The 26,834-nt window shown below is 39.8% G+C and overlaps 1 protein-coding gene across 1 annotated transcript in view; it reads left to right on the plus strand.

Moving 5' to 3' along the window:
• Positions 1-26,834, plus strand: part of ush2a (Usher syndrome 2A (autosomal recessive, mild)) — a 232,051-nt gene that overhangs the window by 134,815 nt on the left and 70,402 nt on the right. The window contains exons 41-50 of the mRNA XM_083551252.1: positions 874-1,499; positions 4,629-4,957; positions 5,878-6,000; positions 6,462-6,625; positions 7,680-7,880; positions 15,978-16,180; positions 16,274-16,386; positions 19,079-19,277; positions 22,385-22,553; positions 23,260-23,481. Coding sequence (XP_083407378.1) covers positions 874-1,499; positions 4,629-4,957; positions 5,878-6,000; positions 6,462-6,625; positions 7,680-7,880; positions 15,978-16,180; positions 16,274-16,386; positions 19,079-19,277; positions 22,385-22,553; positions 23,260-23,481 — 2,349 coding nt within the window. The remainder of the gene's footprint in view (positions 1-873; positions 1,500-4,628; positions 4,958-5,877; positions 6,001-6,461; positions 6,626-7,679; positions 7,881-15,977; positions 16,181-16,273; positions 16,387-19,078; positions 19,278-22,384; positions 22,554-23,259; positions 23,482-26,834) is intronic.

Below are 26,834 nucleotides of genomic sequence, written 5' to 3' on the forward strand. Positions count from 1 at the left end.
AGGTGATGAGAGATGCCTAATTTCCTCCAGACCTAATGTTTAGAATCGTGGCCACACAGTTCAATCTTGGTTTCCTCAGATCAGAGAATCTTGTTCCACACAGTCTAAAAGTGCTCGTTAGCAAACTCCATTTGGGTTTTGCCCTGACGAGAGACTGCCATCTAGCCGCTTTGGCATAAAGCTCAGATATGTAGAGGGCTGCAGTGATGGTTGTACTTCTAGAACTTTGTCCCATCTCCATATAGGATCTTCAGAGCTCAGTCATAGTGACAATCGGGGTCCGTGCCACACTTCTTTCATTTGAGAATTATAGAGGCCAATGTTCTCTTGGGAATCTTCAGTGCAGCAGTAATTTCTTTTGTAGCCTTTCCCAGATCTGTGCTTTGCAACAATCCTGTCTCTGAACTCCTTTGCCCTCATAGTTTGGTTTTTGCTCTGGAATGCATTATCAGCTACAAGGTCTTCTATAGAGAGGTGTGTATTAGTATTCATGTCCAATCAATAAGGTTTTCCACAGGTGGACTCCAGTAAAGGTGTAGAAACATCTCAGCAATGATGAAGTGAAAGAGGAGGCACCTGGGCCATTTTTTCAGGTGTTGTTGTAAAAGGCATGAATGCTTATGTTCGTGGTATTTCAGTTTTTTTATTGTTTTTTTTTTTTTTTAGAATTCACTTTGTCATTAAGAGGTACTGTGTGTAGATGAATGCAGAAAAAAAGATCATTGAGCTAAACAAAGGCATTTGTGAACTGTGGAGATCAGACGGAGTTTGCAGACATTCATAGACATTTATTAAAGATCCAATACAATGACATCATGGTCAACAGACTTTACAATTTTTATAACAATTACTTACAATTTTTCTTGTCTTTAGGCCCTACAGCTATAGACCCACCGGTGTTGTATGAGATCCAACCTAGAAATGCTACCATATCCTGGTCTCCTCCCTCACGCCCTAACGGCAACCTTACTCACTACAACATCTACCAGAACAGCCAACTCGTCACCACCGTGCATTCCAACACCACCACCCTCATGCTCTCCAACCTGGAACCCTACCAGCAGTACTTCATCCAGGTGGAGGCATGCACCGAAATGGGCTGCACCCTCTCAAACTCGCACACACTCAACACACTTCCAGCACCTCCACAAGGGGTGAGCAGGCCTCGGCTCTACTCAGACACGCCCACCTCTGTCCTGGTGTCCTGGGCTCCACCTTTGCATCCCAACGGACTTCTCGAGAGTTACATATTGGAGCGAAGGGTTAATGGCAGTGAGAAGATTTTCACAGTAGCCACCATGATGCCTAACCAGACTCTCACCTACCTCGACAACTCAGCTTCTCTCAGTCCCTGGAGGACTTATGAATATCGGGTCATCGCCACAACCAACCAAGGAGGCTTTAACAGCAGCGAGTGGGAAAGGGTCACAACCCGACCTTCACGACCAGCAGGAATACAGCCACCAAAAGCGCTGGTGCTCGGGCCCGAGTCTGTCCAGGTAACCTTTTCAATGTCCACAGGTGGATCTGAATGATTAGAAAGACTGATCACAACTTCATTCTCTTCTAAACTCTCAAAATATCGTTTACTTGAATCAGTCAGTTCGGCTAGTAAAGGGATTCCCACATAGAGCTTTGGTAAAAAAATGGTTTACAAGGAGAGCTTAGCTTGATTTCATACTGAAGCCTTGGCAGAAATGAAAACTGTAATTGAAGGGAATGTACTTTACCTTTTTTTTTAGTTTCTCCCATTAGGGGGCCCCACAGCAGATAATCCGCATGTTTGATTTGGCACATGTTTTTACACTGGATGCCCTTCCTAACGCAACCCTCCATATTTATCCGGGCTTGGGACTGGTACTAAGAGCTGCGGTTGGTTCCCTGACCGGGGACCGAACACAGGCCGCAGCGGTGAGGGCGCCGCATCCTAACCACTAGACCACCAGGGAACCTGAAGGGAATGTACTTTGATAGAATCAAAACCCCCTCAACAATGTGGTTTTTTTTGGATTTAGATCATTGTCTGTCAGAACATATATACAGATATCCGTGACATTAACAATGAAATTCTTGTGAGACCGCATGCAAACTACAGCAAAACTACAGCAAATGTTGAATACTGTATTAAATATTAAACAATATTAAACAGTAAAAAAAAAAAAAAGGAAAAAAATTGTAATAATGAGGCAAAGGAAAGTTATAATAATTTACAAGTGTGTGCAAAAGTGTATGTATATATTAAATGAATTATACAGTATGAATATTTGCATATATGACCCATTAGCATGAGGTATTTTTTTATAAAAAAATAGGGAAGGCAGAGGTTCACAAATAGAATGTTTATCTTACAGTACGTATGCAAAAATACGCATAGATAAGTATGCAAGTATCATGCAATAATGCTGAGTGCCATGGTATTAAGTGTTCTGAGAATTGAGAACTGTGCAGCCCACAGTGGTCTGTGTTCACTGCTCTTTTGCTCTTTGCTCTTTGTTCTAACTTTCTGTCCATTATGAAATCGCAGACGTGGTAACGCACATGGTCAGAATGGCAACAGTTGAACAGTTCCCGATGTACACTGGACAATGTCTTTCGGCGCACTGACTTATGAAGAGCTCCCTGTGACTGTGCGTGCAGCCTTGTGCTGCCATCTGTTGGCTTGTTACAAAACTAGTCTTGAAACTTTTAAATAGCGCCTCGTATTACAGATGTATTCCTCTCATTTTGTGTTTTTTTATACTACTTTTAATAGTAGTATATTTTATACTACTTCTAATAGTTTTATATTACTTCTAATAGTGGTGCAAGAAAGGTTGGGGACCGCTGATTTAGTGTAAAGATTTCGAAAGGGAATTAAGGGACCAGAAACCGTTCCAGCATGGCAATGTCCTTGTATGCAAAGCATCATCAATGAAGATATGCTTTGCCAAAAATAGGATGGAAGAACTTGAGTGGCTTGCTTGAACAACTCTGCCTCGGGCCTCGTCGCCCAACATCAGCTCCTGACCTCGCTAATGCTCCAGCGGCTAAACGATCACTAATCCCCACAGCCACGCCCAAAAAAATCTAGCCGAAAGCCTTCCCAGAAGAGTTGAGCTTATAATAACAACATAATGAGGAAAAATCTTAATCATATTGGTTCAAAAGCACATACTAACGTTGTAATTCGCTGTTCACAAATATTTGCACATATTATATAGCAGATCACCTCCATTACATTTTCTTACATTCCTGCATTGTGGGCGCACTTCCCCAGAGCACCATATGTGGCAGTCTGGAGTCAGCTTTATAAAGCCCTCGGTGAAAACAATGCACTAGAGAGCCACATAGCTGGATTCAAAGAACATCAATGTAGTCCAATTGGATTCTATTCCTCTCTACTCCCTCTCTCTCTCTCTCTCTCTCTCTCTCTCTCTCTCTCTCTCTCTCTCTCTCTCTCTTTCTCTCTCTCTCTTGCGCTTTCTCTCTCTGTGTCGTTCAGTTGAATAGAAATGCTTACCACTTCAAACACCACGCATTTGCATAAACTTGTGTGAATAATTCATTTCCCTTAACCCCAGGTTTATTTGAATGGCGTTATTATTTAATTAATTCGGAAAGCGCTCCGTTTCCGCATATAACCGGATAAAAGTTCTTACACATGTCAGCGCGCAGAAAACAGTTGTTTTCATTAGCATATGAAGCACATTTGTTGCCGCAGAGCTGTTCGCTGCTTCCGCTGTCTTTAGAATATCTTGTTTTTAATTTACCTATAATTATCGAATTGTTTAGAAATCAAAGAAATCTAAAAAATCTAAAATCTCGTACAGAGTTTGACAGCGATTGTGAAGATTTCCTAATGACCTTATTGAGCGAAATGGAGGATTTGTGGGTGTGGTTTTACCGACATGTTGTTAATTGAGAAATAGAACAAAAAACAGCACATGGAGTTCACAACAACAGCTTCATTATCATACAGCTAATGTGTGTGTGTAAGAAAGAGAGTTATAGTGTGTGTATAAATGTTTGAATATCCCTATTATTTGAACGTCTGATGAAATAAACACGAGCTCATTTCACATGCCGGTGTCGCGTCCTTCTCGACGCACCACACGTTTAGCATCCTGCTAAAAATGCTGACTGGCGACTGATGAGGAAAAAAAATGGCGTCCCTCTCCTTGTGCAATTCCATCAGAGTTTCATTATAGATAGTGACAGTATCCTTCCTGTTTTAAATGTAATCAAAACAATGGTGCGATTCCGAGTGAAAGTCATCGTGTCTCCTTCTAAAGCCATCATAGACTCAGGCCCTGACCTCAGACACCTTAGCTGAGTGTATATAGAGGAACACTATGCATAATGGTGGTGTATATAAGGCTTCATAGTGCCTATGTAAGCCGTTCATAAGGATTAGCATAAAATGTAAAGATGTAAAGCCGAGAATTATTATCAAGTGTTAAGTCAAGAGACATTAATTTGCTATTTGTGTGTGTGTGTGTGTGTGTGTGTGTGTGTGTGTGTGGGACCTTATCAAAGGTTTCAGGATTTCAGGACAATCAGGAGCAACTTATTATAAATTCATATTATGAACACAGTGATGTTTTTGTAAGACGTTTGCACTAATGTGTGCATGTGTGTGTTTAATATAGGTAACATGGTCAAGCCCATTGATATCCAATGGAGAAATTGAGCGGTACGAGGTCCGGATGCCATATCCACGTGTATCCCACAATGACACCTCTACGCTGAACCGCACTATCACCGGCTTAGAGGCGTACACCAACTACAGCGTGAGCGTCCTTGCCTGTTCAGGGGGCGGGGGCTTTGTCGGAGGCTGCACAGAGAGCCTGGCCACGCGGGTCACTACGTTGCCGACGATTCCGCAAGGGCTTTCGGAACTCTCAGTCATCGCCATCAGCGAATCTTTCCTGGCTGTGTCGTGGCAACCACCGTCAAGGCCGAACGGCCCGAACATATGGTAGTCCACATAGGAATCTTAAACGTTATATTTCCTTTCAGGAGAATGTGCTTGTGATAGAAGTAAAGTAATGATTTAAGGCTACAGGTGATCATTTGGGGAAAGTGGTAGATTAGTGGCTGAGGCATCGTACCTTGGAGCCGAAGGTTTTGAGTTCAAATCCCAGCCACAGCAAGCTGCCTCTCCTGGGCCCTGAACACCATAGCCGCTCGGCTGTATGAACAAGATAAATGGAAGTTGCTCTGGATCAGGGTGTCTACCAAATGCAAATCACCAGGTGTAGCTCAATTAGACTACAATCCTGGAGTATTTGCTCTAAATTCTTTCTTTGCATATACTAACCAGTAAGCTGGGGTCAGCCATGTTACCCCCCACTGGAGCACAGAGGGTTAAGAGCCCTTAAGGGTTTAAGAGTGGCACTTTGGTGATACCAGGGCTTGAACTCCCATCCTTCCAATCAGTAACCCAGAGCCTTAACCACTAGTGTGATGGTAAACAGTTCATATGGCACAAACATTCCCTTGAACACTGCCTAATCCTTTACAAAAGTCCTGCTAATGTGAGTTCTATATGATACTGAAGAATGAAAGTATACACTGTGGAGCTGGAATCCAGCTTAACACTCTTTTTTGTTATTTCTCTCCCTATAAGTGAGTCTGTTTTTGAGCTGATTAGGTGGTAAATAAAGCTCTGTGTTCATGTCTGACCATTAATATTCATGACTCCTTTTCCCTCCAATGCCTTGTTTGTTGAACTAGGCTTATGAAGAGCACATTAAGCCCAGCTCTCATGATTACAGGCGAAATTAGCATTACTGTTGAGCGTGCAAGAGAGGGGGGGACTGGCAAGGCTTGAACTAACAAGAGGATTGTGGGAGTCGAGCAGGCTGTGATTTATCGGGCCGTTTCTCCTGCCCTCAGGTACAAGCTGTTGAGACGGAAAACCCAGCAGCCCCTGGCCTCCCATCCCCCTGAAGATTTCAATCGCTGGTACCATGTTTACGCAGGAGACAAATTGTTCCACGAAGATAAAGGCCTTAGCAGGTGAGATTACCAAAATTAGCTTTAATGCAAACGTTGCCAGTGTGTACAAAACCGTTTTTTGTTTTTTTTTCTGTGCTCCGATGCCATCTTTTTAATACAGCTCAAAGATACATTAAGCAAATATCCAAAAGAATTAAAGCGTTTTCGCAACTAATCTTTCCGGGTGTGTGGTGTGGTGTTTTTTTTTTTTTTTGCGGTCGAAGACTCAAATACATTTGCATATTACTTTTTTTTTTCTCTTCTTTTCTCCAGGCTCTAAAATACTGTTAAAGTGCTGTTTTGTGTCTTTTGTCTTTTTTGTCTTTTTCATTATTTGTTTTTTTTTACATTTCGCATTAGAACAATTCCCTATTGAAAATGGCATTACATATATTTTTATTATTATTATGAGTAGTTATAATAAAGTTATAATTATACTCGTTACTCTCAGGGCCGACTTGATGTTTGGAGTGTTTTTGCAGATACACATGGTACGATTACCAGCTGCTGGTGTACAACGATGTGGGCCACGCTTCAGGAGACGTGTCTTCAGGAGTCACTCTGGCCGGTCCACCGCTCCGTGCCGTTAATGTTTCTGCCCAGAATGTCAACCACACCGCCATTCTAATTAACTGGACCACACCCAGTGAGATGTGTTTTGAAATTTTAACGGTTTTAATGCATAATTCGTGTAGCTCATTCGTGAATGCAAGCCTAAAGGGGAGCAGTTACCCTCTTCAATAGTGTTCGTATAGATTGTTCTGTTCAATAAACAGATGTATAGGGAAAAAAATGCATTTTTGTTGTATAGATTGAGAGACACTGTTTGTTTTTTTAAAAGGTTTTAGAGGAACCATTGGTGGACGAAGTTCACAAACTATGTACTTGAGTTAAAGATACACTCAGTAAAATGTGACTTAATTTAAAGTAAAAGTGCTCCCTTTAAACTTTCACTTGAGTAAAAGAACAAAAATATTTTTAAATGTACTTAAGTAGCTTTTAAATGTACTTAAGTATCCAAATAACTTTTATTTATCATGGTTATATTGTTTGCAAGACTTTTTCCTATTTAACTCAATTTATGTAAAAAGACTCTTATGTTACTCTTAACACACCAATAGAATTATATTAATGAGTCAAACACTGATTAATATCTATAATAAATGATCACAAGCCCAAAATCTTATCTTATAAACTATTTCAAGACAATTGCGCTAATAGACCACAGGTGTTGGGGCGAGTTCGACTCAGGAGTTTCCTCTATCATTTATTCCTCTCAAAATGTTCTGCTTGCTGTCGAACTGATGCTGAACTCTACTGTACGTTTGTGCTGAGTGGATTCCACCAAGTGAGTAGAACGACTGATTGGTGGCTTGCTGCGTGTTCGACCAGTTATGTTTATATCAGCTCATAAATACAAAGGAATGACTGATTTTGCTAAATGTTTTTTTTTTTTTTGCTAAATTTATTGGAGTTAAAGTAAAAGTCTCCCTAAATGGAAATATTTTAGTAAAGTACAAATACACTAAAAAGCTAGTTGAGTACATTAACAAAGGCATTTGCTTAGTTACTGTTTCGATACTAAAAGGAAATTATTAAAATGACTTTTTACAGCAAAGTATCTTAAGCTCAGCTGTTGCTTTCTCTTTAATGTACGATATCATCTCTTCTCCCCACTCCACACCTCTCCCACTCTTCAGCTCTGCAGGACCTGCAGGGAAACGTGGAGCTCTATTTTCTCACACTCAGTTCCACCCAAACATTCAAGCTTGACCCCTCTGTGACCTCGGTGCTAATCTCTGACCTACAGCCCAACAATGAGTACACGTTCTCGCTGACCGTGTCTAATGGAGCTCACAATATCACCAGTCCGGACATCACATGTACTACTGCAGACGGTGGTGAGTTAATGGAGAAGGGTTGGGCCAGTTTAACCAACTTTTGTTACTTTCTGCTAGCTTTTTTAATACCAATAATGACATTTATTAGTGAATTTACTATTTTTGTGTGTGAGGGGAGTTATTTAGCTATATAAATGCAAAGCCCACTTCCTGATTGCTTACTGTGTCTTTTTTACTTGGAAATCCTATATACCGTATTTTCCGGACTATAACCCGCTACATTTTTCCCACGCTTTGAACCCCGCGGCCTAAATTTATTAATTTTTCCTGGGCTTTTCCCGGTTTCGCAAGCTTCATGCCCAAAAACTGAGCCCCATAACATTAGACCAAGGAAATTGCCGAACGGGTTTAGGTGACCCAATGAAACTTTATATTAAATCAGATGCGCTCCCACTGAATCGGGCCGCACCACATCATAAATATGGATGAGGTTCCTCTGACGTTTGACCTGCCGCTCACTCGGACTGTCTACAGGAAATGCGAATCATTCGTCACGCTGAAAACAACCGGGCATGAAAAAACACACTTCACCTGTGTTCTGAGCTGCACGGCATCGGGAGAAAAGATTCACCGATGGTGATTTTTAAACGCACGGCGACGCCAAAAGAAAAATTTTACAAAGATTTTACAAATCTTTGTAAAATTCAGTGGGTGCGGCTTATATTTGGGTGCGTTTAATAGTCTGGAAATTACGGTACCTTTAATGATGATTCAGATTTCTCAGAAGAACCTCTCAAAAGGTTGCTTCAAGTATTGAAGTGTCTCAATGCTTAAATGCACCAGTTTTGTCAGTGCTTAATGGTTAAGAGATCCAATAATGAACTGCACCACTTCCTGGTTTGCGCACTGCACTTGAGGTAACATTGTTAATTGAAGGGTTTTTTTTATATATTCTTCCAATACAGTCTGTAGAAAAGTTTTCTCGAATGCTGAAATGTGAAAGCAGTCGGCTTTGCTGATTGCATTGACTATTTTCGTTCCCGCTGTCAGCACTTAAAAACGTTTTCCGCTGATTTCCATCAGTCAGCCGTCCTCACATCACTTCAGTCAGACCTGTTCATGGAGATAAAGGCGGCTGAGACCAATCTCTGAATTGATTAAATATTTGCTCTCCGTTCTCTAGAGGCGCACGGAAAACATTTGCGTTTTGCCGAAAATTTTTTGATATACCGACCTCTGCACTGTGATCAATAGTAATTAAGTTGTCCCTCTCCCTCACAGTAAAAGTACTGATTCACCGATAACATGGGTATCGGATTAATCTCTCCCGCTCCCTCGCTTGCTTTCTCTCGCTCGCGCTCTGACTCATACATCTGCATACACTCTAACACACACCTTCGTGCCGCGTGCTTCGTAGCACACTGCAGGTTACCCCTCGTTGAGTGCGATTGAAATGTCTCCCTCAATCCAGTCTAGAATGGGTTTGCATTAGGAAACCTAACTGGCTTTTCCCTGCAGTGTGTCATAACTTTTCCCTCTGCTGGTCCTATTTCCATAGTAAAATTCGCATTAAAAACATTAGATAATCATTATCTCCCAAATAAAAGTTACGGGCCGTTTAGCTAAGTGCTTTGGATGGTAATTTCATTATTTTACAGCCTAAAGGGCAAACCTACTTTAACAACCGCAATTGAACTTGCAGATCATAGCAAGGCGCCAGGGTAATGTACATGTTAAGAGAGCCTTAATTCAGAAGTTGGACAGGATGGTGTGTGAAGTTTGGCAGAGTGTGAACGTTGCTCGAGTGGAAACGATATGAACAGTACGAGTGAATGCTTCTGCTAGCTGCTCTACAGCTGGGTTTATTGTTTTCTCTCGATCTCTTTATCGAGGAGATTTGTGACTGCCAACATAGTTGACTGACTAGAAAATAACTACAAATCATCAAAAGCGAACTACAAAATGAAAGCTTCCATATATACAGTGGTGTGAAAAAGTGTTTCCCTGATTTCTTGGGGTTTTTTTGCATGTTTGTCACATTTTCTTGATTGTAAACAGGTGTGGCAGTAATCAGGCCTGTGTGTGGCTAGAGAACTTGAACTCAGGTGGGATAAACTACAATTTTTACAGGGGGGCAAACACTTTTTTACACAGGGCCATGTAGTTTTGGATTTAGTTTTCCCTCAATAATAAAAACCTTCATTTAAAAACTGCATGTCGTGTTCACTTGTGTCATCTTTTACTAATATTTAAATTAGTTTGATGATCTGAAACATTAAAGTGTGACAAACATGCAAAAAAAATAAGAAATCAGGAAGGGGCAAACACTTTTTCACACCACTGTATAAAGGTAGGCAAGGGTAGACATGTACTTTTAAATATGAATGTTTTTGTCCGGTGGTTCTCAAACATTTTTCTGCCATTCCCCACTTTAGAGGGAGGGTTGATTTTCAAATCAATAACATGAAATAGCATCAGTTAAAAAATCTGGAAATCAAATTAAATTAGGTAACATACCCTAACTGACGTTTTTTTTACTTTTATTAATGACCTAATTGTTTGTTTGAAAAATCATAAGAAAATCATAGATAAATCATAAAATCGTGCGGTTTAATGCGCCCTACCTGTCATGGCTTTATTATCCACTAGTGGGATGCGCCCCACACTTTGAGAACCACTGTTTTGGTCGTTTTTCGTATGCAAGGTAATGGAAGAAAGCGTTTGGCTGTGGATGTGACAGGAGGTTTACATTTCAGTTGTTTTAGTTATATAGAACTTTTCCAAGGGTGAAAGGATACGTTTAGTGCCTGTGAGTTTGTTCCTTGTAATTGTAAGTTTATCCCTAATGAGCGAGATCGTGGTGATTGTAGCGAAAAGAAAAAAAAAACCTTTAGATGGCACGAGCAAGAAACCCTGTGAGGAAGCCATCCTCATCTTGGTGGCACCAAACGTCTATTCTGTTTTGTTCAGTGATTCTTTTTTTTTTTAATTCAGAACTGTTCATGCAAACTGCAAGTCATTAGACTGTTAATATCAATTACAGCCCAAATCCATTCTCAAAGTTCTTGAATTGCTCAATAACTTAAGGCTGTGGATGTGAAAACTTTTCCCAGGTGCACAGAGATCCAGAGGGATGATTCACGCAGATCCGAATAAACGGAATTAATGGTCAATGGTACCTCAGGAACCAAAACCGATTATGATTGGCCGATTCTGTTATATGAGCAGAAATATATGAGAAGCTACTCCTGCTCTGCCCCGTTCCACATTGAATTGCACTTAATGAAAAAAGGTACCTCTCGACTTGTATTCATCCTTTTTTCAATGAGCTCATATGTCTTTAGACAGCAGAGCCACTTGATAATGCTCCCCAAAGTAAACAAACAGTTGGTTAGTGACCCACCAGCCGGTAGGTACTTCCGCAAAGCACTCGAGCAGTCGCACAAATGGGGCCGGCCCTGGGTATATTCTCACCTGAAATTGCATAAAAGGTGGCAGGCTAATTAATACTAAACTTTTAATATCTTTTGTAGGAATGGGTGGCATTTGAACTGTGTCTTCCATATTGAATTGCATTGCATCATATTTTTCCCATTGCACAATCGCATTGTGTTGTATTATAATAATAACCAATTCGCACCACATTGGTAGCTGCTTCACATGCATCTTTAATGTATCGCATCGTTGGTTATGCCTCGAGATGCGAGACATTGTACTGAGTAACCCTCTTATTTAAGCTTCACAATTCTAGTCAGCCATTCAGTTCCAGGATCAACACCAAGATCTCCCAGGATTTTCAGTAAATCTTGCTTTTGGGAGTTTATTTCACCTCAAAAGATACAAAGCCACAGTATGTTTCTGCTGAAGATTTCTATGCCTGTACTTTTTATACATTCTGTCACTGAAGCCATTATGTCTACTTCTTTTTAGATTTTTATAAAATCCAGCTTTGGAGCGCTCTTAAGAACATGGACCCGCTCATCGTCTTTAGTATGGGAAGATGTACCATTAAACCATTGTACTTTTATACCGTCCTGCTGTGCATTCAGTGCCACTTTTATGCTGTGCTCCTACTTTACACGACTATAATATTGGCAAAAGTTTGCAGACACCTAGTCAGAAGTATGTATGTTCCTTCTTAAGCATCGCATTCCTCATTTAGTCCCAATTCCACTCATCTGAGAAGATGTTCCACTTGATTTTAGAGTGTGATTGGGGACATTTGTGTTTATCAGCCCCAAGGATGTTAGTAAAAGTAAGTAACTGATGTAGGTGAGGTGAGGAGCTCTGGGGTGCAGTCAGCGTTTCAATTCATCCCAAAGGTGTTCAGTAAGGTTGAGGTCAGAGCGCTATAGCAGGCCACTGAAGATCTTCCTCTCCAAACCACGGTAAAACATATCTTCATGGAGCTCACGTTGTGCACAGGGGCATTGCCATGCTGGAACAGGTTTGGTTTTTCAAGTTGAAGTGAAGACAATGTTTTATTACAGCGCATCCAAAGACGTCCTAAACAATTGTGTGCCTCCAGCTTTGTGGTAATAGTTTGCAGAAGTAACACATATGGCAGAAGAGGTCAGGTGTTTTTTTTTTCCAAATAGTATATTTATCCTGCTTTGAGGCTAGAAGAAGTGAGCCTCAAGTTCAAAGTATGAAAAGATTCCTTTTGATGGTACACCAGGGTCGGTCTCCATGCAAGGCGGATTGATACTTATACCTTGAACCATTAAAAAGACAATGAAAAAATTTATTCAGTCTGAAATTCAGTTGTTGTTGTTTTTTTTTGCAAGCACTCTGCTATCAAATTCGCAGTTCTGACATCCAGACTAGAACCAGACCGTTTTATTCTTTTCTCGGGTGACGGATCAGGTGACTGGGTCCCTGTCTTAGATTATTTGCCCTGATTTCAACCTGTAACTGTGGCAGGATATTTGATCTCTTTCACCAAAACTCCTCTCTTTGTGTCTTTCAGTGCTCTTTCACAAAATGCAAAGGGCTTAAAAGCACTCGCACTGAACCATATGTAATATTGAGCTAAAAAAAGAAATGGTGTGTGTGAGAGAAAAAGAGAGAGAGCGAGAGAGAGCGAGAGAGAGAGAGAGAGAGAGAGAGAGAGAGAGAGAGAGAGAGAGAGAGAGAGAGACTGTAAAAAAAAAAAAAAGAGCAGTATATGGTGCTTTGTAGGACACTGGAAAGCACCAGTGTAGGCAGCAGGAAGAATCCCCCAGACTGGCTCAGTTAACCTCCCGCCCCCTGGTGCAGTACTCCATTCCCACCACGCTCTGTCAGGACTGATTCAATTTACCCACAAACCGTCTGCTGGGACCTCCCCAAAACATAAAGAGAGAGAGATAGAGAAACAGGGAGAGAGAGAGAGAGAGAGATACAGATACACAGCCAGCATTCTGTCAGTTTTTGTGTTTTTTATGTCTATGTCAATTAAAAACAGAGGGTTGCACAGTCAACACGTTGCCCATCTCATGTTCTCGGTATCGTACTATATGTTGTGATATAGCACAGCTGGATATTCCAGCTTCATGTTTTTATCTGATGTACGTCACTGCAGCAACGAAAAGTCAGTTTGTTTTGAATTTTTCTGCCTATATTTTTTTTTTTTTGTGACTTGGCATGTTAAGCTACATGAGAACGACTACACAGCATTTGTCTCAACAACGATAATCCATTGTCCACTGGTGTATTCATACAGTATATTCGGATAATGGTGTTAAATTTTGTAGTTTAGTTGCTAAGGCATCCGGCTTTGGATCTGAAGGTCCTGAGTTCAAATCCCAGCCGTCCCCAAATGCAGGGGGAGATCTGGAAAATTATTTTTGGGGGTGGCATAAGAATTATGAGGGGTGGCACTAATAAAGCTAGCATCCTTGCATGGTTCATGTTGATTCAAGGAATGCGTAGTTGGTGTATATTGTACATTGGGGCACACATTTATAAAGTGCTCTATAATCAATGTATAGGCGATGTCAAGTTTCATTTACTAAGCGATGACAAACAATTCAGATTATATAGATACAAAGCCTCAAATGTATCAGTTACTGGTTTACTTAAATCAAAAACATATAAATAAACAGAAATCAGATTGAAAAAACAGATTAAAAATTTTTTAATCAGCATATCGATTGACGCCGAGAAATGTGTTGTCACGTGACTTCGCTTTCTCAAAAGTTTCGATGATCCTGAAGACACAAGCTACTGAACAATGCTCTTTTTTAAATAGTTGAGTTAGTCATTAAAACACGCGAAGACAATATCAAAAACAATGATGCAAATGCTTCGTTAAAAGAGCTAAACAGATCAGGCCCATTGCATTGCATGTGTGTGATTCACTAAAAACAAAGCAGTTAATAAGAGTCGTTTGTTCGGACTGTGCTTTAATAGATTTTTGATATTATTTACAGGCATATGGATCATTACATTGAAGCGCTACTGAGGAAACAGATTACATTTATATTTTATACATTGGGATACCAGTTCTGTGCTGGCAGATGCGGTGGCAGTGCTTTTTCTTAGAGTGGCATTTGCCACCCCATGCCACCCCGGTCGATCCACCCCTGCCAAGATGCTACTCCTGGGCCGCTAAGCAAGGCCCCTCCTGGGCCCCATAGCAGTTTATTTGTATAATTAGATCAATTGAATCACTCGGGATGAGAGCGTCTGACTAATGCCGTATTGTGTATGTATATATATATATATATATATATATATATATATATATATATATATATATATATATATATATATATATAATTAGCCACAAATAACGTTGAGGTGCGAGAAATTGTGAACACAGTAGAGTCATGGTCCTTGTATCGTTGACTGCTTGCTAGCTAGGGGTAGCTACATTTGCATTTATGGCATGTGACAGATGCTTTTATCCAGAGCGAATTACATTTATCTCATTCATACAACTAAGGAGCTATGGGGTTCATTGCCTTGCTCAGGGGCCTGGGAGTGGCACCTCGGTGTAGCTTTGGTTTGAACTCCCAACTTTTAGCTTTAAGTCTAATGCCATAACCACTAAGCTACCACCTTACCTGCTTGGCAACCCAACAAAATGTAGGTCAGAAAAGTGGCTATTGTCACTCCCAATTTAGGGGAATATGTAAATACTTTCCTGATCTTGGGTATCTACTTTCACACTATAGTCAAGTGGCTTGGGGCTCCTGTGTTTGATGTTGGCTGGTAGTGAAACTCTAAATGATCTAGAGACAGTATATTCAGTAGGCCCAGGGTAATCCAGGATCATTCAGCACTTTCCAGACTTGCTACCATCTTATACTGGAACGAAAGTGTATATTGTGGTGTACACTGTGGTGGTACCTGCTGCCACTCTGAAACTCCTACTAGCCACTATTTTGCGAATTGCCATTCCCATAGAGTTTTCAACAATACTTACATTTTATTTTAGTGCATTTGGCATCTTTTGCTAGAATTAGGAGCCTCAATCACATGATTGCAGGTGCTGTATCATGCTGACCATCACTGTCTGGAAAAATAAAGGCAAGTAAATTGTGAAGAAACAGCATTGTGGCTCCGAGTCCAGAGAGACCTCATTTGGCAAGAATAATTTTTTTTTTTCGAGGAATGGAATCTACCCAGGGTTGAAACGGGTCGATGAGGGGGTTTGAGGGCGTCTGAAGAACCTCTGTGTGTGTGTGTGTGTGTGTGTGTGTGTGTGTGTGTGTGTGTGTGTGTGTGTGTGTGTGCGTGTGTGTGTGTGTGTGTGTGTGTGTGTGTGTGTGTGCGATCACGAAGCTCTCTTCCTTTTTGAACGAGACCTTAATGTGACTCAGACAAACGAGTCATATCAAAGAGTGATACACAAGCAATGGAAAATCTCAGAATTGAGTAGTTTACCTCTCTACACTCTTTTAGTCCGAGTCGCTCGTTCTTTTTGTAACATTTTATATTATTTCTGATTAAATTTAAAATTAAACTTATTGACTCAACAAAATGATTCGTTCGTTTGAGGACCGTCAGTCAAAGAACCAAGTCACTGAAATGATCCGATCTTTCCATCACTACTACAGCCAATGTATTTGCATAAAAAGGATTCTAACCATTCTAACCAATTAGTTATGATGTTTTGCGCAAAAAACAGATACTGATCACGTTCTTTCTTTCCATTTTTTTCTTTTTCAGAGCCTGAAGGAATTTTTCCGCCCGAGATTGTGACCCTGAACAGTACATCCGTACGGGTTCTCTGGGCAGCTCCTCTGGTTCCTAATGGAGCCATTACGCACTACTCTGTGTTTCTGGATGGCCGGCTGCACACCTCGACTGACAACACATCTGGATCGCTGGAGCTGGGAGGCCTCCAGCCTTTCACCGTGTATGATGTTCAGGTCAGGAAAAAATCGTGTTTTTTATTTTCTTATGTGGAACGTTGGAAGTTACTACCTGAACCCTGATTGTGCTTCTCTTTTCTGGGTGTTTAGGTGGAGGTATGCACGCTGTATGCTTGTGTGAAGAGCAACAGCACCAAGTTAACAACCGTGGAGGACATGCCAGCTGACATAGCAGCACCTAGCATCCGAGTGCTCAGCTCCAGGTGAGCTACACCTTTTCTTTTGTTCTAAAATGACCAAAAAATAAGCACATTTGGGATTTTTTCCATCAACCAGACTAGATATAGGAAATAACGGCACAGTCTTTATTTTGTTCTGTGATTATCATTCTTCTCTGAACCTCATGTCCTGAGTTATATATGCACAATCAGCTTGTTTAAAGCACAGGATCTGGTGTGCTGTCATTACCCATAATCCCCACCACCAAGAAGTCCTTACCCTGCCATATCATATTGCTGTTTTGCTGCACTTCCTCTCCCTATAGACTACCTGATCTATTGGCCTGACGTTGCTGCCTGCAGCTTACACATGCCCCGAACAATTCATTTATTTGCCATGCTAGATTTGCTAGAGTGGACTTTAATCAATAGGTAATTCATTATTTCTGTGTCGGGTGGCGTGGCGGACGGGGCCCAGAGTGACTGAATCAACACCACGGCTTAAGTTTTGATTGAAATTTGACAAGTGCAGCGGCTGATGGCTTACTTCTCTTCCTAGTGAATATGAAATTCAGCATTTTTTTCCTTCATGAGGGATTAACGCTTAACAGAAAATAACATCTTTCGTGAAATAATGGTACTCGGTTTGAATTCCTGACCCAATTTCTTCACCTGCAGCATTTATTATTTCCTTTTTTATTTTTTTGTCTCATATTTTTGCATGTCAGCGTTAACGTGATTATTTTCAAAGTAAAAGAAAACGATCACATTTAAAATCGTCATTAAATAATATTGAAATGATTTAATGTTTTAATTTTATGAAGTGATGCAGCACACATTTCTGTTTGACCATTTTTATTACAAATTGATATAAATAATTATATTTATTAAAATGTAAACTTTTTTAACCAACACACATTTAGTTGTCCTTTTTATAATATATAAAAAATATTAATAAACATTGCTGGAAATTTTTTTTTAAATCACCAAATATTCGTTTTACTGATGCGCCAAGTCTTAAATCATCACCAAAATCCGCCATGGTGCACACATCCGGCAATTAAAACCGTCCGTGTGGAAACATAGCAAAGGTTCCAATTTAAAACACTATAATTAATAAACTATATATATATATATATATATATATATATATATATATATATATATATATATATATATATATATATATATATAATGTATATTTGCATAAAGCATCCATATTTGAGTATTAAAAATCTTGAAAAATATTCATTTAGGGTACATTTAGAAAAGATACAAATGTGCAATTAAAAGTTATTAAAAAAAAATTTTTTTTGTGTGTGATGCACATATTTGCATAATAAAAAAAGATTTATTTATATATAATTATTAGTAGATGCAATATACTTTTTATTATTTGGAAAGTGACCAATAATTTTGACCATTATTTTATACGTAGATCGATTTCCCCTCGCTAAACTGTTTCTTAAACACGTTCTCTCGGCACCGCTGCTGCCATGTGAATATGACGTATCAACACTACAGAGACCGAGGCGTGTCCTGAGAGTCACATAGAATACAGATTAACATGGCAGAGGTAGAGCTGTAACTTTCTGAAGACACAACTGGAAAAGGACTTCTGGTTATTTTTCTTCTTTTCATTTTTTATTTCTTTTTTGCAGTTCAAAGACCTGTTTTTGAAAAATGGCCACACGTTAGAAGTCAGAAGGCACTATGATTTGATATTTTGTATATATGTATACAGATGTGGAGTGGAGGCTGAAAATAAGCATTATGTAAAATTGATGAAACATATAAAAACCTGCTGCTTTCAGCGTATGAGTATTTTTAGAATCGTTTTATCAATAGCAAGTCTTTTCAAGGGTGTGCATTTGTTGTGATATGTTATTGCATCATAAATTGTACGACGGATTCATGTTCCCATTTTCAGATATCTTATTTTATGACACCAACGCTTTATTTCTTGATGGGTGCTAAAATTTCTCTGCGTTTTATTTTTCATGGCTTTTTAACCTGTGGGATTTCAGAGCATAATAATTAGGTCATTGCAGCACCTTGATAAAGGAGCCGAGCAATCCGAACTGGTATTAATGGTAATAGTACTTCTAAGCATTTGAGGACGCATTTGTTCTCGAAACCCCACAGAGGCCGATATCTCCTTATTGTGGGAGATAAAATGCATACTTTCTGTGCATTTTTAAATTAGCTAGGCAGGAGAGGAAAAAAAAAATACACTTAAAATTATAATTTTTTGATTAATTCACTTTGCTAAATATTGCATTCAAATGCCAGCAATCATATGTTGAGAATAGAGAAAACAGGATAAACCTTCCTGTTCGAAAAGCCGTGTTGCCCAGGAATCTTTGGCTTTTGACATGAAGCAGTTCTACTCGTCTTATGAATGGAGAGGAAAATCAATATCAGAAGTGCATCGAAAAAAAAAAAAGGAGGAAGCATGAAAGGCTGCTCAGACACTATAACTCACTGTAGAGTTCAGAATCTGGAGCAAGAACTGGACTATCTGATTCTCCTGGTGCACTGGATTTGTAGATCATTTCGACTTTCAATTACAGTGATGAGAATGATAGAATGATGGAATCTCTGGAGATAAAAGTAGGATTTGTGAAATTTTTTTCAACATTCTAATTTACAGTCTAACACGTGAAAATGCCAGTTTGTTTATTTGTTTATTGGTACTGTATAATCATAGACGATGCATCTGTTTTGCATCTCGTAGATCTGTCAGACTGGAGTGGTCATCACCTGGCCGGCCCAACGGCATCCTGGGAGGCTACGAGATCCACCGCAAGACCCTGAAGCCTTGTGAAGAGCTCCAGGCCGAGCAGGCCGTGTTTTCCCAGACTCGGTGCTCGTATTTGCAGTGCCCCATAAATCAGGACTTTTGTGGAAATTCCTGTTACCGGCCAGAAGAGCAGGTTATTGCATATGTCTATATATTATATACAGTGGAACCTCGATACTCACAACCTTGACACTCGTGACCTCGATAGTTCGTGACTTTTTTTCATTTGGAACCAGACTAACTCGCAAAAAATCTGATAGTTCCCGAGAAGCCGCAAGTGCCTCGAAAGTTCGGAGTAGCATTTCAAAACAGTTTTATTAATTATTTTATTATTGTATTATCTATTTTTAAGTAGTAAATAATTCACAATTTTTGTTGAGTTACAGTGCAGTACCCCTTGAAAAAGGAACCATCAAAAGGAGAGAGTCAAAACCTCGCGATTTATTGTTATTCGTGAGGGGTCATAGAACGTAACCCCCGCGAGTATCGAGGTTTCACTGTATATCTATATTTTATATTGCATCTGGATTTGAAAAAAAATGAGTGTCTTATGAGTACGGTATACACTAATCAGTAATCCACTAATCAGTAATACACTAATCCCTTGACGTCACTTTTTGACACACTGGGTACCCCTTTGGCGTAGTTTTTAACTCAATTCAATTAATTTTTATTTGTATAGCACTTTCAACAATGAACATTGTCTCAAAGCAGCTTTACACAGATAATGTGGTGATAAAAATTAAAAAGTTTTTTATAAGTGTAAGTTTGTCCCTGATGAGCGAGCCGGTGGCGACTGTGGCAAGGAAAAACTCCCCGAGATGGCATAAGGAAGAAACCTTGAGAGGAACCAGACTCAAGAGAAAATCCATCCTCATCTGGGTTGCACCGAATGTCCATTTATTGCAGATATACTGTATGCTGTTGCGGGGTGCAGTGATGGTGATCAGAAGCAAACTGTAAAGTGTAACGTGCTGGGAATCCAATAGACTTCTATAGAACTCTGAACCGGAGCCTGCAGCATTAAAATTGTACTTGTTATGTAAGCGGACTGCCCCAAGTTTAAATGTATCTCTCTCTAAAACTGATTTTTACATTTTAAAAAACAGCGAAACAGGGAAACAGCGTTCAGCAACATGTTCTCACTCCCAACTAGCCCTAACCCTGCATGTTCAAAAATGACGCCAAAGGGGTACCCTTGGCGTCAAAAAATTACGCCAAAGGATCCTGACAAGCGCGTCTGTATGTGATGAGTTGGGAGTGAGAATGTGTAGGCCAATCATGTGGCATAAGCGTGATGCATGGAATTGGGATGATATAAGACAAGAGCTTTAATTCATATTCACAGTCAGCCAGGAACAATGATTGGACATTCGGTGCCACCCAGATGAGAATGGGTTCCCTTTTGAGTCAGGTTCCTTTTGAGGTTTCTTCGTTATGGCATATTTTTCTTTGCCACATTCGCCACTGGTTCGCTCTTTAGTGATAGACATAAAATCATAAGGGACAAACTTATTGGCACAAAATTTACATGAATTTAAACCAAATTTATAACCTTTTATCACTGTTATATCAAGACAATATCTGCTAATAGCGCTATACAACTAAAAATGAATTGAATTGAATGGAACACAGTAAAAAGTCGATCAGAAGCACGTAGGTTGTATTGTATGGAGTACGAGGTGGTACCAAAAAGTTTCGAGACTATCTCTGTTTTTCACGTTTGCTTCTTGTTCTGAATTTGCTTTCCACAATGAAATCACAGACGTGGTAACACACATGATTGCAATAAAACCAGTTAGCACCTTTATTCTCCAGACCTTTTGATCCTACCTCATAACTGTCTGGTTTGGATGAAGCTTTCCTAATAAAATAGTTACTGAGTGTTAGATAGTATCTGATGGATTTGCAAGTTTTAAATACATTTGACTCACCCAAAGGAAATTTGCTTCGAATAATAGCTCAATAGGCAGTTGATGTTTAACCGTAATCCACATTAACTGGCTTGTAACTGGAATAATTAAAGCGAACAAATAACGTTGCAATTTCTCACCTGCCATTGTGAAATGTTGTGATAATAGATTTCAATCTACTACTAACTAGGGTTATTAAGCGGCTGAAATTCGCTCGTAGGCAGTTAAAGATTTTTAGATCGTTACCTGTAAGAGCCTCGCGGGGGTTAGAGGCTAAGATTTAAGTAAAATACTCCTGCGTTGAGGACGCAATGAGGCATTTTGGCATTTTAACACAAAAGCTTTCACGGCCCGCAGTTGTTTTCAGGAAATAGATTAACTTGTCTCCTGCAATTGCTGCAGTCCTGATGTTATTGAAACGCTGCCAACTTGGCAAGTGAGCCCGAGCCATACGTCTCCCCCCAGCTCGAGAGCAGACAGTAATGCTCTGGAGGCCCGGACACAAAAGAATACAGCTCAGGAAAGACGAGCTTACCGTGTATCGACAGCAGTGGGGCCTACAGAATGAATGTAACAGTGCCATCTGCCAATTTTTCCTTGTTGTATAGGCCTGATATAACCATTACACAGTATGACTGATTCAGAACTTGTTTTTTTTGTGGGGTTTTTGGTTTTTCTAGACATTTTGGAGAGGAATACACAAATTCGATCTCTAATCATGTTGTCAGAATTGTTTTGTCCTTGAAAACTGTGACACATTCTCATTAAGGGTGTGTTTCTTGGTGTTGAATGTTTTAAGCTTATATTGTTATTTGAGGTTAAGAAATTTTAGAGGTTGTGAATTTTACAATCTCTTTTATGTCAAAAGTTGATCCTTTTTCACTCCGGGGTACATCAGAGCGATTCTTACGTTCTGTTTCCGGCTTGAAGACTAGCCAAAAGGTAAGGACAATGTCAGTGGCTTGGGGCAACACAGGCTTTTTTTTTTCAGGCTCCACCAGACTATAGTCCCAAAGCGGGAGGTAAATCTATCCTGCCCTGATTTCTTGCCAAAATAGACAATGAAGTGTGGCTAAATATAGCTTGGCAGTGGGAGTAGGCGGAAGACGAGCAACCCCATGGCCACACCGCTCCCTGAACCTCCACGAGCCTCCATGAGAGCGCCTCCTCAGGGGCCGAGACATCTCCACCTCCTATCTTCTTAAATTTCCTTGAACTAAATAGAAACTTTTTTTTTACATTTCTTTTTTATCAGTTTAGAGAAATTTATATCCATTAAGGTGTAATGCATTTTGCCCGTATAATGTTGCATCCCTCTTTTGTGTAGGTGTGTTGTGAAAAGACTATACACAGCTTTAAAAAATCCCACCAGTGTTGTAATGAGCATTACGTACCTGCTGTAAATGACTCGGTGAGTGTGTGCTGTGGAGGGAGATTACACAGGCTTCGACCACAATACCAGTGCTGTGGAGAGTATTACGTCCTCATCCGTCCAGGTACATGTGGCTCTTACACAGGTCATATACACGTCAAGATATACATCTTTATATACATTTTTTAATTACAGTAAATATCACTTTTAAAAAGTAAATGGATTCTAGCTGTGTAGAAATACATACAGGTAAAGAAATTATAAAATTATGATTTCTGGGTGTTAATATATAATGATTCAATTATAAAAGAAATACATTTTTAACCATGTATAACAAAAATAAATACTTAAATACCTAAACAGACAGACAGACAGACAGACAGATAGATAGATAGATAGATAGATAGATAGATAGATAGATAGATAGATAGATAGATAGACAGACAGACAGACAGACAGACAGACAGACAGACAGACAGACAGACAGACAGACAGACAGACAGACAGACAGACAGACAGACAGACAGACAGACAGATTTTGGTGTAAAAAGTATGTAAAGAAAGACATACGAGACATTATATATAATTATATATATAATTTATTATTGTTTAGCAGTTTTTTGACACGAATAAGAAAAAACCTTTTGTTTTTCTTTTGGATTGATAAACACCTTTCATTCTTAACTTATTTTAGAAGCCAAATATTGATCTGATTTTCCAGAAGGAACCATGTGGAATACAAACTTTAGCACACCAAACAAAAATATTCTTCCCTATAGACCGCTTAGTTTGAGGATTTCCCTCAACCCCACTCATCCCCCCTTTTCCAGGTGAGGTCTGCTGTCCGGATTCCGGAGGTTTGCGAGTGTCAATCGGTTTTGGCGATTCGTGTTGTGGGTCGAAACCCTTCTCCTCCACGGTGGGTCAGATCTGCTGCGACGGATTGCTTCATGATGGTTACAGATCGCAGTGCTGCGGAGGAAAGCTGGTCTCAGAAGACGCGGCGTGCTGCGGAGACGCGCACAAAGGAACGCCGTACCCTCCTGTTTTAGGTAAATCCTTGCTTTACAAACTTTCCTGTCCTGCCCTGTCCATGTCCCTGTGTGTCGATGATCAAAAAAAAAAATTTGGTGACTGTTTATTGTGACTTTAGTGCACAAAGTAAATGTAGGACAGTGGAACTTCCCACTGGCTTTATCTGAGCCCCGGTCCTTGGTGACTTTCTAATGACAATGTGGCAAAGTGTCAGAGGAGCTGAACCCTTCTGGGGTCACTCCGACTACGTCCCTCTACCCTGCCGTGCCATGCTAAAGCAGGCACCTAGGCACAGATGGACCAAACGGGCACAGGCCCCCAGTGTCAGCCATCTTTGTCAGGCGGGATGATGGAGATGCACGCATCCACGCACCAACCAGAGTCGTGCCAAGGCCACAGCGTGCTCCCAGGATGCAACAGAAATAATGGCCACCATGAGGTCAGTGACATCAGTGTATTTATCATGCGCATCACCCTCTCCCAGTCCTTTTCATGGTACCTCTGGGGCTGCCGCAATCATTTTCAGCTGTTGGTTAATCATCTTGTGCATGATATGCGATTATTCAGCTCTGTCCCTTCTCTCAGTGTCCTTATGTACCTTAGAATAAAAAATGTAAAAAGCAAAAATATTCGGCACCCTATTATATATAATAGCGTAATTTTAACATCGGAAAAAAAAGTTCCCAGACACGTTCTCGTTCTCCTCCGATGATAAAATCCTCTTCTCCTCCTTTCTTGAGTTCATCCTCTAAAATAAGTTTGATGAAAAAGCCATCCTTCATTAAGGCGTCGGCGTCCTGGAGAGAGCATATGTTATGATGAATAGTGCCGTTAGGACGACTAAAGGCCATTTGCCCGTTAGGCTGGCCGCCGGTGCGCGGTACCGTGAGCTCACACCGCGTCCGCCGCACACACTCTCAGCTTGCTCTTTTACCGAATTAGCTACTTAACCTTGATAAAGACACGCGCGCCTCTCCGAAGATTTCCTTATTAGAGATGTTTGGGAAAGGAAGGATGGATTCCTGTGGCAAAAGAAGTTAACAACCCAATAATGTACAGCATCTGGTCCGGGTGCTAGCTTGGAGAAATAAAAATAGTACATGGAGTATATTAAGCGGATAAAATAATTCGTGTTTATAGAGTTTTACCGATTCATTACATACAGCTGATTTAGATTTCGCCAAAAAAAAGATCAATCATTCCCCAGTTCCCCCTATTTCTCTGCTCATAATCTGTGACTTTGCGCTGTTCTGAAGCACATTGACTTTGAATAAAGGCATCACGCTCCTCCAGATTGGGAGAAACGGGCCTTTTTTTTTTTCCGAAGGAGGTCCTGCCGAGCTCCAGCTGATGGCAAAGAGAAATGTGATTACAGAGTCCCCAAAGTACGATCTATCACACATTACACTCCATTCTGTCAGGAGCTGCGGCTTGCCGGCAGGAGGGAGACGGAATTGTGGGAGACAGCTATCAGCTGTTTGAAAAGCTGCCCAGACATTTGCCTAAGATCCGGTGTGAAACCAAAACAACATTCCTGAAAGGGAAAAAAGAAAGAAAATATGTAATATTTAATATATGTATAAATGCATATATAAAAAGGTCTATCAATATGAACACGCGAATTTATTTTAACTGCATTACGAACGCAATTAATGCAGAGCGCATTTACGTTTGACCATTTATTTTATGTGAAAAAATATAAAAGAGGCGAAATTTAAACCTCCGACGCGGTGCACATTTATTCACGACGTCCTTTCTTTACTCCGATATAAAAAAATATATATATAAACTCCAGCAAAAAAATTATTTTTAATCACTAAACATTTGTTTTACTCATGCGGCAAGTCTCAAATCAAGCACCAAAATCCACCATGATGCACACATCCGTCAATTAAAAACGTCCGTGTGGAAACATTTCAAAAGTTCCGATTGGTGTCCTAAAAATTTGCGTAATTTAAAACACCGTAATTACTTTAAAACATTTTCAAGAATTATTTTGTCTTTATGCTCCATGTTAAATCTGGATTGACAGCCTTAATAAATATACATATATTTATTTATTTTATGCATCAGCATAAATGGTAATGATGTAAAGCATCGATGTAAATAAGTGTGCATTGATTACAAGTCAAAATTTTTAATCTCGATGCCTCGTTTTTAACATATTTGATCTGGTAAAAACAGACTTTTATATTAGTAGATATGCTACATACCTTTATTATTTAGAAATTGATTATTAATTTAGAAACAATATTATACATGTAGATTGATTTCTTGTCGCCAAACAGTTCTCTTAGTATCGCTGCTCCTACGTTCGCCGTGTCCTGAGAGTCACATAGAATACAGAGGTAGAGCTGCATCTTCCTAGAGACAAAACAGGAAAATAACGTTTGCTTTTATATAATCTTCTTTTTTTGCACTACAAATGCGTGTTTGTGAAAGATGCCTGCTTTAGATGTCGGAAGGCAATTAAGTAAATTGATGATTTGCTGTCTGTCTGAACAAAGAAATAAACGTGAACTGTACCATATTGAACTGCAGAGGATCGTATCGTATTGCATTATATCATATTGTGTTGAATCAAATTCGAAATTGGATCTCGTATCGAGATGTATATATGTATATATGTATATATATATATATATATATATATATATATATATATATATATATATATATATATATATATATATATTTAAATTGAGATGTCCATATGATATGAATTGATTTAAATTCAAATTTTAATGGATTTTTTTCTATATTTCTATGAACATAGAGATCATTGAGTCCTGCGGGATAAAAACATTGACACCTTCTATAATGTATGCACTTTTTACCGTTGTGTTGAGATATTTAAAGTTTGTATTTGAATTCCACAAGGCTAAGTTTTCCCTCCCTCCCTCCCTCCCTCCCTCTCTCTCTCTCTCTCTCTATCTCTCTCTCTCTCTCTCTCTCTCTCTCTCTCTCTCTCTCTCTCTTTCTCTCGCTCTCTCTCTCTTCGCTCTGACTCGGCTCTCACTCGGAGGCTGTGCTCATATCTGCGTTTGTGCAGAGTTATTTCGGAAAAGCACTGCACCGGATATCAAACACTCAAGGTTAACTTTGAATATTTTGCACTGTTTAAGTTTTAAAAGCTCTGGGCCTGGGAGAGAGCAAGCATACGATGGTGTGTGTGTGTGTGTGTGTGTGTGTGTGTGTGTGTGTGTGTGTGTGTGTGTGTGTGTGTGTGTGTGTGTGTGTGTGTGTGTGTGTGAGAGTGTGTGTGCTTCTATGACATGTAACAATGGATCTTGAAAATCAGTGATACCCAAAAAAAAAAAAAAAAAGGGAAATAATCAAATATGTTCTCAAGGACACAATAAGCATTTTG

The sequence above is a fragment of the Silurus aristotelis genome (genome assembly GCF_946808225.1).
Source record: "Silurus aristotelis genome assembly, chromosome: 9".
Lineage (NCBI taxonomy): Eukaryota > Metazoa > Chordata > Actinopteri > Siluriformes > Siluridae > Silurus > Silurus aristotelis.